General features: G+C 35.7%; 3 protein-coding genes across 4 annotated transcripts; 1 reads left to right on the top strand and 2 right to left on the bottom strand.

Moving 5' to 3' along the window:
- Positions 1-799: 799 nt before the first annotated feature.
- LOC132188507 (AP2-like ethylene-responsive transcription factor At1g16060) lies at positions 800-1,590 on the top strand (the record flags this gene model as incomplete). The annotated part of the gene is given in 1 exon segment (XM_059602984.1): positions 800-1,590. A coding segment is annotated over 1 exon segment (534 nt), but the record flags the coding sequence as incomplete, so codon positions are not given.
- A 4,119-nt stretch (positions 1,591-5,709) lies between these two features.
- LOC132188371 (probable transcription factor At5g61620) lies at positions 5,710-8,919 on the bottom strand. Of its 2 annotated transcripts, XM_059602801.1 has the most exons (8): positions 8,748-8,919; positions 8,230-8,575; positions 7,638-7,904; positions 7,093-7,304; positions 6,933-6,998; positions 6,742-6,786; positions 6,578-6,673; positions 5,710-6,080 (listed from the first exon to the last, which is right to left on the bottom strand). In XM_059602801.1, the coding sequence occupies exons 2-8, from the start codon at positions 8,273-8,275 to the stop codon at positions 5,883-5,885; spliced, it is 930 nt and encodes a 309-aa protein (XP_059458784.1). In that variant the 5' UTR covers positions 8,276-8,575; positions 8,748-8,919; the 3' UTR covers positions 5,710-5,882. The 2 variants fall into 2 exon arrangements, with proteins under 2 accessions (XP_059458784.1, XP_059458783.1); XM_059602800.1 differs by lacking the exon at positions 8,748-8,919 and having other exon boundaries at positions 8,230-8,736.
- Positions 8,920-10,569: 1,650 nt separating this feature from the next.
- Positions 10,570-12,177, bottom strand: LOC132188019 (putative UPF0481 protein At3g02645). The gene has a single exon (XM_059602438.1). The coding sequence runs from the start codon at positions 12,175-12,177 to the stop codon at positions 10,570-10,572; it is 1,608 nt and encodes a 535-aa protein (XP_059458421.1).

Genomic DNA, 12,177 nt, shown 5'->3' with positions numbered 1-12,177 from the left:
CTTTTGTCCTCTTCCTTTGTCCTTTGTCCTTTGTCCTTTATTTTTTTATTTTTTTTTTGTAAGCTATATATATATATATTTGAAAAAAAAAATTAAATTAAATAAAATATGAACAGTTGAAAGAACTATGGAAAACCTGTGCATGAATTAATGCACTTTTCTTTGCAACGTGTGGAGTCTTGTGCCACATTTCAGCTGTGTGACCACTAACACCAAATGAATACAGCCACCTTAATAGGCCACCTTTGTTGGGTGTTTCTTAATTTTTTATTTGAAAACAATGTTCAATCGTAATGTAACGGTAAAAAAGTAACGTTACATATTACACTTACATTTTATTGAGCATTTCTTAGATCAGTGTTTGTTTTAAAAAATAAATCCACCCAATAAAACGAGAGTAAGACAGAAAGTATAACATGCAACATTACTCAAGTAAAAACTGTCTTTTGTGTTTGAATTGTTTGTTGATGGATTTGTTTTAAAAAGACAGAGTAAACAAAATCATAAAATAAGTCAAAGAGGAAAGTGACTATTGAAATCAAATATGGGACAAGACAATGGGGGAAGGTAAATCTAATGTAATCAAATCTGGTTGGTTGGGATATAGATCACCAAACCTCAACTGCTTATTCAGCTATTTAAGATTCATTCTGACTATTTGAAACTATATTTTCAAATTCCCCCCCCCCCCCACCAAATTTTTCATGCAAATTTAATTCCGTAAATTATGCTGTTTTTATTACCAAATTACCCCTGCTTCTCTTTTTATTTACTTCTTTTATTTTTGGAACTTGGTGCAGCTACTCAAGAAGAAGCTGCAACAGCATATGACATGGCTGCCATAGAGTACCGAGGACTTAACGCCGTTACAAACTTTGACCTCAGCCGTTACATCAAGTGGCTACGTCCTAGTAATCAGAATAACCCTAACAACTCTCAACCAAACCTAGACGGTGAAGTTAATCCAATTATACCAAGTTCTAATTCCGAGCTTGACTCGAGCCTTACGTCCCACGACCAAGCCAGCTCGAGTGCGGCTAGTGACACAACCCTAGCTCCTCCACGGCCCGGTGGCAGTGGCTCGGCGTCGTCGGCGCTCGAGCTTTTGTTGCAGTCATCCAAGTTTAAAGAAATGCTGGAGAGAACTTCGGTGCTTAACAGTCCGTTAACGCCTCAAGAATCAGACACGCCTCGTCGGAGCTTTCCCGATGATATTCAGACGTACTTTGACTGCCAAGACGACTCAGGGAGCTATGTCGAGAGTGATGACATTATCTTTGGGGACTTAAACTTAATTGCTTCACCAATTTTTCACTGTGAACTTGATCCTTGAAGACGAGGGTTATGTGAATATGGACGGAAAAGAAGGGTAAGAGTAAAAAGAGAAAACCAAGATTTTTCTTCATCATAAAAAAAATAAAATATTAAGATTCTTTTTATTTTCTTTTATTTTATTTTTGGGTTCAAATGGTTCGATCTCTACTTTTCTTCAAAATATGGGGAGTAGAGTTTGGTTAATTGTTATTAGTTAATTTACATGTAGATAAGAAGTTAGACACATTCATTCAACAAATATTTCTTTTAATAAGACATTGGCAATATTTATTATGCAACTTATATTTGCCTCTTTCTTGTGATTATAGTATGTTTGATAATGTACTTTGGAGGGTAGTTCTTATTTTTTATTTAAAAAAGTGTTATAACGTGATATAAAGGAAAAAATAATTTTAAGTATTTAACGTTTTAAATTGTTTGTTAATGTTTTTGTTTAACAACATTCTCTACACCAGGATCTTCAAAATGACACAATAAGCACCATACGGAATTTCCCAAAGTCCAAAAATTTAAAATTTTAATACATTAAAAGTCAGATATAAGCCAGGGCAGAACCAAAATTTTAAGCAGGGGCAAAACATAATTTTTAATTTAAAAAAATAAAATAAAATAAAATAAAGGCTTTTTAGTGGAGGTTAAATACAAATTTTAGAAAATTTGTTAAAGAAAACATATAATTTTAGGGAGATTTTAAAATTGAAGGCGTTACGGGCCCCACCCTTGGCTGTAGTACTTCTGCCCCTGGATTTAAGCATAATTAAGAGGTTGCATGTAGGCGTGCGGCGGTAGAATTAGAATCCTCTTCAGTTCATTTGAATTGGATAATATTCAATTAGTTATATTATATGTGTATTTTTGTCCCTTCAAAAAGTGAAAAGATAAAAAATATCTCTCCAATATAACGAACGAACAGGAGAGGATCCTGTTTTGCGGCGGTCGATATTACTTTTTCACGCATGGTATTGATAATAAAAAAAGTGTTATTTTATATTTTTTCAACATACTCAGCTAATTTGCTATTAATTTTTTTTTTAATTGAAATTGATCTAAAGATGAATAAAGCATGCCATTTTATTCTCTTTTTTCAATATGGATTGAGAGTCTCGCATTGGTTGGACGTGGGATTTGAATTGAATAAACTTTTTCCAACTTAATTTTGAAGAAAAATTTGTCCATATAAATATTTGTATGAAAATAATTAAGTTTTGTTCTTGATCGTTTTGCCAAACACCATTCAAAGAGATAAGGACTTGAGAAAGTTCTTAAATGGGAGAAATGGAGGGAGGTGGCTAGGATTTAAATTAAGAAAGATACTGGCCATAAATATTGGTTTTCAATTTGTTTTATACATGAATTAATAGCCCGCTCCCTACATGAGCTAGGGTTAGCGAATGAGAGAAACGGCACTATCGGAGCTGATTAAGAGAGAAAGTCATAAGCGAGATCTTCAAATATATCTTACCTAGACAATTACTAACCGGAAGAGAACCTGTGAGAAGCCTCAAGTATATTTTAAGTGGTTGAGTGTGTACTAAGGTGAGAGTTTGACTCTCGAAATGAGAATTCTCAATCCTATTAATAAAACCCACATTGGGTCTCATTGATGCTCTGATGGAACTGAATTAGGATATGGCTCAGTCGGACTTGAAGGTGGGCCTTCGGTACCTACCGTTTAGATTCATCATGTGTAGCTCGTACCAGACAGGTGCTACTATGGCCACATTTAGGTAAAATAATTGGATTTAGTCTCCTAAAAAAATGAAATAAGAAAGTACACTTTGAGTTAAGCTAGAAGAGAAATATAATAACTATTTGCAGTATTAGCTAGTGACGTGGTCATTACCCTAAAGTCATAATTATTTGGTACAGTATACAGATATGCGCACCAACCAATTTATTATAAAAATAAATTTATAAAAGAATAAATGACAATAGAATTAGTATTAAAAAAAAAAAAAATACATGTCACAACTCAGAAAAACCTTAGTCACATTTGTATTATATTTCAAAATGATTAGTCAAAATTAAAATTATATTATAATTCTTTAAATTATGCATTTGTACGGTACAAAGCATCATACGCACATGTGCACACGCACGCACGGGTTTGCATGGCTGTGGTCTGTAGAGCACTTTTGTGATGCATAATGACGCACTTGACACATAACATAAAGCACCGGAGCGAGAAAGTAATCAAATTATAATCATTAAATTTTGAATGGTCGTGATTATGCGAACTAGTAATTTCGAAGTTTGATCTAGATCATAGGATGTTTATAAAGTATGATCCAACGGTTGGATTCACTCGACCATTAATAATATCAATTATAAAATTAAATCAACTAAGATCTACCATTGAACTTAAGTAATCGTTATTAACAAGTATGATCTAACAATCATAATAAAAAAATCGTTAATTCTAAGTGCCATCTAGCAGTCAAGATTAAGTGCTTGTTGGTAATAAGTACAATTAAATGGTTAGAATTTAGTGACAGCTAAAAAAAAAATATATATTTTTATTAATTACAAAACACTAAGAAAACTGTCTAGGCCACCCAAAAGTACGATTTAAATTTTTGCGATAATTAGGTTCTATTTTTGTGGTAGTTCATGCTATATATGAAGTAGTTATTGAAGGAAGATTTTATTTTCAAGTTGTCATGAATGGATGGTAGATGGTAGTATTATTGTCTCTCTCATTAGCAGTCTAATGAACGAGGCTGACTGAGGCATGTTACATATTATTTTTCATCTAAATTTTAAATTTATTATTAAATTTGTATTTTGTGGACTCACACTTTTATGTGTGATGCATTATGCATGCTTAGATGTTGATACATGAGTTGACTCCAAATTTCAACTCTTAACTTCTTATCTCTTAAGTAGAGCTATATCTTCATTTTATAGTAAATACCAATCTCTCTCTCTCTCTCTCTATATATATATATATATATCAAAGAAAGTAAATAAAAACTATGAAGTCCTTGAGGAGTACGTAGTTCAATCAGCTGATGATCATGTCTTATGAAGCGGAAATCACTAATTCGAATTATCTTCTCCCTTTTCTATTCACTTGTGTTGACATTTCAAAACAAAAAAAAAAAAAACTATGAAGTGCCAAATTATAGATTGCATCAATGTCCCCCTCAAAATTACTTAAAGCCTTGTTTGGATGGGCCAAATTTCATTCTTGTTTTGGATTTTTTAAGAAACCGATGCAGATGTGTTGTTTGAATGGGCCAAATTTTATTATTGTTTTGGGTTTTTTAAGAAATCGATGCAGATGTGTTGTGTGATTTTTAGAACATTGGGCAAAATTTTGAGTTTGTGAATTTGTACCAAATCTGTTTATAAAATCAGAAAAAAAAAAATTTGAAAACAAAACAAAAAACGTGCCAAGCCAAACAAGGCTACATGTCCCCCAAATGACAAAAATATTCTTAATAATTTTTTTTTTTAAAAAAATTGATGACAAACCCACGGCTTCACAAAACCCACTGTTGACAATGGACATGGATCTTCACCAGAAGCTTTTTTTTTTTTTTTGGAATTTTTAGGGGTACTTGTGTCTTATTGAAAAATTTTAATGACATTTTTGTCTTTTGAGAAGCCATTGATATAATCTTTAGTTTGAATCGAACATTACAAATCTAATATTAGTTTAAGAGGGTATATGTATTTTTCCAAAAGATTAAAAACAGCTACTAATGGTTCATTTTTATTTTTTTAGTGCCTAAAAATTGGTCATGTTTGTTTTTCTTTATGTCCACTTGGCATGTTGTACCTACTACCTATCATCAAATGTATCGTTTTATGTATGTATCTTAGCATAGCATCTTATATTATGCCCCCAAAAAAGAAACACTTTATGTTATGAAAAGAAAAATAATTCTAGCGTTCATCATTGTTGGATAGTTTTATGGTTTCCGAGTGTGTCAAAGCAAACATATCGTTTTCTTTAGATTAGAATATTAATTAAATGAATATATATTTTTTAATAAACTTAAGCTTTTGAAATAAAAATAATTTAACGCTTTAATTTATCTCGTTCATACATAATTATTCAATTAGCGTGTGGATTCTAGTAGATGCTATTTTAATTGCACCAATATGATCTTAATTGTAGTTTTCTCTTTCGTCTTTCTTTAAATTCTTTCCTTTTCTCGCCACACCAAATCCTTTTCCTTTCCTTTTCCCGTCGCACCAAATCCTCATCGGAGCCAACTCATCAAAAATTTTGAATAGTTTCAAATTTTCAGAACAAACCAAACAACCAATTTGGGCCTGTTTAGCAACGCTTTTTAGGGTAGCTTTTTTACGTTATTAACAAACAATTCAAAAATACTCAAAACTGTTTTCACTTTTTATCTCACATCATAACCAAAAAACAAAAAACGCCCTCTAAAACGTTTTGTCAAACCAACCCTGTGCCTTTTGGCATAGGTAAATTGACTGTGTAAAAGGAAACAAACAAAATTAACTCCTGGTATGCCCTAATTCTAGCCTTCAGCCGGTAATCAAAATACAAAAATGAGCTGCAAGCAACTCTATAGGATCTCTTGAATTGATGCATTACCACGGCCTGAATGAGCCAGGCTGAGGGCTAAGGATGGTGGAAAAGGAATTCGGGATGGATGGATAATAATAGGAGCACAAGTTGCAAACTTCCGCTGGCTTCCAGGTAGATAAAGATCATTCTGGCCGGAAAATTTCACCACTGGGATGAACGGTAAATCGCCCGGAAACTGCAAAGACATCAGCAACATCATCATTAACTACTTGGGGAAATTAAGAAAACAGAATTTTCATGCAAAATCTTGCAGCAATCAATCAAGAGTGCAGATACCAGCAGCCTCTGGAGTATATAGAAAGGTCCTAAAATTTCCAACTGGATGACATTGATCCTAATGCAATAGAGCAGAGAAGATCCCTAAGATTAATTACCACAGTATGAAATAAGATTTTCACCCACAATCTTGGCAGCCAAACACAATTCAAACCTTAATAAGCACTTCCTATCTATCCCTATAAACCTTATAAAGACATTATTGTGCAAATGATGGTATTGCTGACAAGTTTCAATGCATGGAATCTACAGAGTTAACCAGAGTCCTTAGCTTAATAGTTGATATAATTATCCAATTAGCTGGGAGAATCAGTTTCAATGATTTTTATAATCTGACTTAAATATGAATTCAACAAATAAGAAAGTGGCAAAATTCAATTGGTTCTTAGTTCTTACCATGTACGGAGTCCCACAGTAATTTGGAGCAGCATAAACTTGGAGTGGTGGGTTTTCAGTAACATTCACCATTGCCAAAGCTTGAGAGATACTAGCCTGTATGAGTACAAGTTATTACAAGAGAATTCTAACATATGTTTTACACAACATTAGAATAAACTCACCTCTGATGATTTTTCTGCAATAGCTTCCTCTTTAGGAGCTAGTTCCTGAAAGTCCATGATTCTTGTCACATTCATGAAATAAAACGCATAATAATTTCTAAATTTGGAGATGGATGTGTTAAATCACCACTCTTTCTAAAAGCTTAATACTTTAATTAATATTCAAACTCATAAACTCCGTATGGACTTACCTCTGATGATGATTCAGCAATAGTTTCCTCTGTAGGTGAAAAGAGGGAATCTTTAGAAGCTACTTCCTGTGCAAGTCCACCATTCTTGTCACAGATATGAAATAAAACACAATGTTTTTCGTAGGCATATATGTATGGCAAAGAGAGAGAGGGAAATTACAGCTGCTTGAAGAGACAGATCAAACAGGCTTGGTCTGCGTTTCTTTTTCTCATCTGCAGCCTGTCTCAAAAAATATTTCTGTGCATGGCTAGCAACCTGGGTAGGTGTCCTGGTGCTCACAAACCTCTCCGAAATTCGTTTCCAATCACCCTTCCCAAGCTTCGCCAGACCAGCAAGAAACATTCTGTGCTCTTCCTCTGTCCATGGCCCCCCTGAAGAAAGAGGAAAACATGTCAATTTCTGTTAATCAAAGACAAAATTGACACAATATTTTCCTTCTTAAAGAATATAGGAAATTTTCCCAGACTTCAAAAATCTTTTTGGCACCAAACATGAATCAATTTCAGTCTCAATAGTTTAAGATCCATAAACCTAACAAACCCAAATAAAAAGAAAAACTCTGATGCACAATCAAAGGAGATAAAATTCATCAATCAGAAATCGAAACTGAAATTTTTTTTTAAAAAAAATCTCATACAAACAAGTAAAGATAAAAACTTAATTAAGAATCATAGAGAAAAATAAAGATAAATCTAAATATATACCTTTTCTGTCAAGAGCAGTCTTAGTCTTACGACGAGTAGGACCATCGGAGAGACACCTATTAACTCCCTTGCCATTGTTGTCGACGTCTTTTGAGGCAATATTTCCGGCGCTAAGGCTCTTCTTCATTGAATTGCCATCCCTTTGGGTTTCCAAATACACACCAAAGAGCTTCACGCAGCCGCCATTGTCGTCGCCGACAACGTTGTGGCCACGACGTGAACAGTTCCCCCCCACAACAAATTCTGTCCCCATTGTCTTGTTCACGCCTAAAATAGAACAGAGGAGTGAACAAGAACAATGCGGACAACCTAAAAGCCTTGAGGCCCAAGAAACTCTCCTTATTACAATGCAAGGAGGTTTCTTTAAGACAATGGATTATATATAGATTTTGGTTTCCTTGGTTATCCAGGATTTTTGTTTTCCCTTCGTTATATTGCCCTTATATATATATTTTTATATATTACCTTTCGCCAACAAAAAGAAACAGAATAAAACTCTAGCCAATCCAATATTTTGTTCTATATATAGAAAGATTAATAAAAACCCTAAAACCCTTAATCATACTCAACTTCCACGAACCTAGAAACCTACCAGCCGCGCGCCCAAGAATCGTCATCGCCCGCCGGAACAATGCCATTGTCGGTTAGTTTATAAGAAGCTTCCTTCGGCTGATTTGGGCTCGCCTTGCCTCGCCTCAACGGGGTCCGATCGAGCCGCCCTCTGCAGCATCTCCGTCGACGGTTTCCGGCGAAACCTTGCCGGGTAATCCAGAATCTTGGCCCGAATCGACCCTCTTGCCATTTTACTTCATTTCGTTTGATTTTCATACTGGGATGCAATCGAGCTCCGTGACGATGGCGCTGGGCGCAACATTGGAGCGCTTAGTGGCGAGGGAAGGGCCGGAGCGATGCAGAGGCCGCCCCAACTCTTCGCTGCTCTGGAGAATGATGAGCATTGGGGCGTCGATGGTGGCGGCGGCGCGTGAAATAAGCAGCAAATGCGGGTGAGCGTATAAATGGATAAATTACATTTTCAACGAACTTTTAAGTAAACTAAAAAGAAGCAAGGCGAGGCGAGATGAGTTGATTAGAAGCAGAGTTCATACATACTTGATAGGCTGAGTTAACCCATTCATACGAGTTGGACTCGTTTAATGGACAAACTAAACGTGTATTTAATCTCAGTTTATTTGTTTGCAGCCATTGGTGAGGCCAGTGGCGCCGGCGCGAGCCACCTTTTTTGTTGGGGTGATTGCCGATTGGCCCCTATTGCTGCTTCCTGCTTTGAATGGTGGCTTCACCTCCTTCCACTTTTTTTTGTTATTTTTTTTTTTTAATTTACAAGTATATTGTGGCATGATGACATAGTTTTTATACCGGGGCTCGATGTTATTGGCCCTCATGTGAAGAAGATAATTAAGTAGAGTTAGTTAAAACTTAATTCATTAATTGTCCAAATTAGAAACTGTTTTTATCTGTCACAACTCACAAGGCTAAAAACAAGGGGTACGAGAAAATTTTCTTTTTTATTTTAATAATTATGAGGCGACGCCGAGAGAGAGAGAGAGAGGAGTGTGAGGAGAGAAGTACCGAATGGTGGACAACGGCTCCTTAGGCAACTCCGGATTTTCACCACATCCTTTCCTTGCGCCAAGCATTACTCGATTTTGAGAGAGGGGGAGGCGAATTTGAATGGGTTTGGAGAAAAATTTAGGGAGAAATGATTGTGGGAATGGTTTTTCTTGGGGAATGGGTTTTGAAGCGTTTTTTATTATTATTATTTTTTAATTCGGGGCAAACATGGCAAGTGCCACATCACCAGTACGCACGCCGGTATCCCCTATATCATTACTCTATCATAGGAGAGAAACTTTCCTTAAAAATCGTGCTTTAAAATCTGGTCGAGATATTTCACCATATCTTGTATTATATATATGCCTTTTTTTGGAGGTAACCTAGTTTGAGATTTTGAAAAATAGATTTATGAATTTTAAAAAGTGATTAATTATTTTTTAAGGTAAGAAAAAAAAAAAAACATAATTAGGTCCTAAAGTTTGAAAAGTTGACAAAATTCATTAATATGTCATATCAGTATTAATCATAGTGTAACACGTATTATTTACAATAAAAAAAATGAATAATAAGTCCCTGAGTCAATCCTCTAAAATTTAAAACTCTCTAAGTTTTTTTTAATCACCCCTGGAGTGGCTTGCGGCCACATGCCACCCCTGGCTACCCTTCAATTTTTATTTTATTTTTTAAATTAAATTAAATAAAATTAATATTTTAATTAAGTAAAACAGTGCGTTTTGAATGGCCCTAACCGCTGTTAAAAAATTTTAACAATAAGAATTTTATTGTCATTTCAATTGATCAAGAGAATAAATTTTCAAAAAAAGAGTATTAAATTTTGAAGAATTAACTCAGAGACTTATTATACATTTTCCCTTATAATAAAAACTTATTAAAAAATAATTTTAAAATAAAATATAGAATATATATTAAAAACATAACATATGAGTAAGGGGTGGACGGTCCACCTCCATGGCCATTGGGGTTGGGGGTGGTTCAATCACCCCAAAATGACAAGTTATAGCCCATTAAAAGGAGAGGGCTCCTTCTAGCCTCATAGACAAAAGTCCAGACATGCATACTGGTCCACGCCAACTATCTCCATAGCGACATCGATAAAATTACCTTGTCGATCCACTTGCCTATGACTCAGCAACTACTGTAATCATTCGTTTTGTTTCTATAGTTACAGCTGTACGTACTTTGCAAACCAAGCCTACTTGAAATACTTGATACATATATACTAAAATACTAGCCAACAATTAAAAGACTGGATCTAGAACATAATCTTTCATATATATATATATATATATATATATAAGAGGACTATAATATTGGAGCTTAAAGGATCACGTACATTCTATTGGTTGGTCTTGTTGGAGATACGAGAACAACCGAAGACGGAGCAATACGTCTGGAGAGCCACTAGTGACAAGAGCAAGATTGCAGCAAAAAGAGTGCGCATTTGCCATAAACTTGACACCCACTTCTTGATGATTTTGTGAGCCTTAACCTTTCGTAACCCATTGTAGTACTCGTTAACACCTTCAATGGCCTTTTCTATGTATTCATCATCATCTTTTGCTGCCTTTTTCTTTTTGGGATGAATTACTCGTACTGGCGTACTCATTAATCTACTGAATATTTTCACAATTTCTTCGTCATCCTCCATGGACTTGTAGTCTATAATACCTTGATCCCTGAGTAGCTTCACATCATCCGCAGTCTTTATAATCCCACTCATGAGTTGAATGTACCGTGCAAAAAGTAAAGGCTCATCTTCTGACTTGGACAATGCTTCATATGCCACTAAGTTTCTAATTACAACCTCCGAGTTAACCCCTACTTTAATGGCGGGGAGCCGAAGTGAAATTCTTTCACGGTCAAACTCAATGGTTGTGATGTTGTACGTTGACTGAAAATTCACTTTAGCCGCGCAAAGGTGTGACGCAGTAGGAATCAAGATGTCCTCCGTAACTTGAGCTTTGCGTTGAAATATTTCAGACCACGGAAGCTCAGGTACTACACGTATCACCGGGTCAATGAGTGTTCCAATATTGCCTAGTAGATCTGTTAATAATCCACCCAATACTTCCAGGATTGTAGACCTCAAAGGCCCTCCAACGCCTGCTACTGGCTGGTCTAAGCCACCTACAAGACTTTCGGGCGGCGACATAATCAATAGGTACAAAAGAGCCAACAAATGATCATGATCACCATTAAATGCTGATAAAGGTACGTCAAACAAGTGGAAGGGAGAGAGTGTCCTACAATAACCGAGCAACATTCGATTCACATAGTTTTCAACGGCAGGATGAGACTGTTTCTCTGAGCATTCCATGTGCAAGATAGCCTTGAGAACAAACTGTGGAATTTGGTTCTCGAGCATCACTGTGTCTCTAAGGATCATCCCATCCTGATCCAATCTAGCATCTTCTCTTTTAACCAAATTAAGCAAAATATCTGGAGGGGTCAGATCATGGTCGTGATGATCAGGAAGAAGTATGACTGTTTTTGATCGATACTGATGATCAAACCATACGGAGGCGAAAAAATTAGAAAGCAACTTGAACAAAAACAAACCATCAACCGCCATTATATATGCTATTGCAGAATCATTGTAGCTCAAGTACGTCGGGTAACTAGCACGGATAAATGGTACTTGCTTCATGAGTTGCTCAGTGAGTTCACCGAACTTAATGCCTCCGAATGCCTTATGAGCTCTCCTTGCCACATCAAGCTTGTACATCTGCATTGCTCCAATCTCGGACCGATTATGATGGAGTAGTCCTAAGCCTACTTTCTGAGGGAAGTAAGCTTCGGGCTTGGAAGCGCTTAGAGACTCTGGCACTTTGAACACACGAATACGAACAGGGGTATCATTGCTGCAGATGTTATGGATATCGATCACAAATTGATCAACAAAAGTGGATAATGGAATATTAGAGTTTGAACTTGATGAGGCCAT

Source organism: Corylus avellana, chromosome ca7 (assembly GCF_901000735.1).
Source record: "Corylus avellana chromosome ca7, CavTom2PMs-1.0".
NCBI lineage: Eukaryota > Viridiplantae > Streptophyta > Magnoliopsida > Fagales > Betulaceae > Corylus > Corylus avellana.
This window is presented reverse-complemented; position numbering and strand designations above follow the sequence as displayed.

Bases quoted from the DNA above. Each gene is read 5' to 3' on its own strand.
- LOC132188371 (XM_059602801.1), bottom strand. From the start codon at position 8,275: ATGGCATTGTTCCGGCGGGCGATGACGATTCTTGGGCGCGCGGCTG. The intron at 7,305-7,637 runs GTATATATTTAG...CTCTTTCTTCAG, and splicing joins GACTGCTCTTGACAGAAAAG to GGGGGCCATGGACAGAGGAA. The intron at 6,081-6,577 runs GTAAGAACTAAG...ATGTCTTTGCAG, and splicing joins ACTGTGGGACTCCGTACATG to TTTCCGGGCGATTTACCGTT.
- LOC132188019 (XM_059602438.1), bottom strand. From the start codon at position 12,177: ATGGCCTCATCAAGTTCAAACTCTAATATTCCATTATCCACTTTTGTT.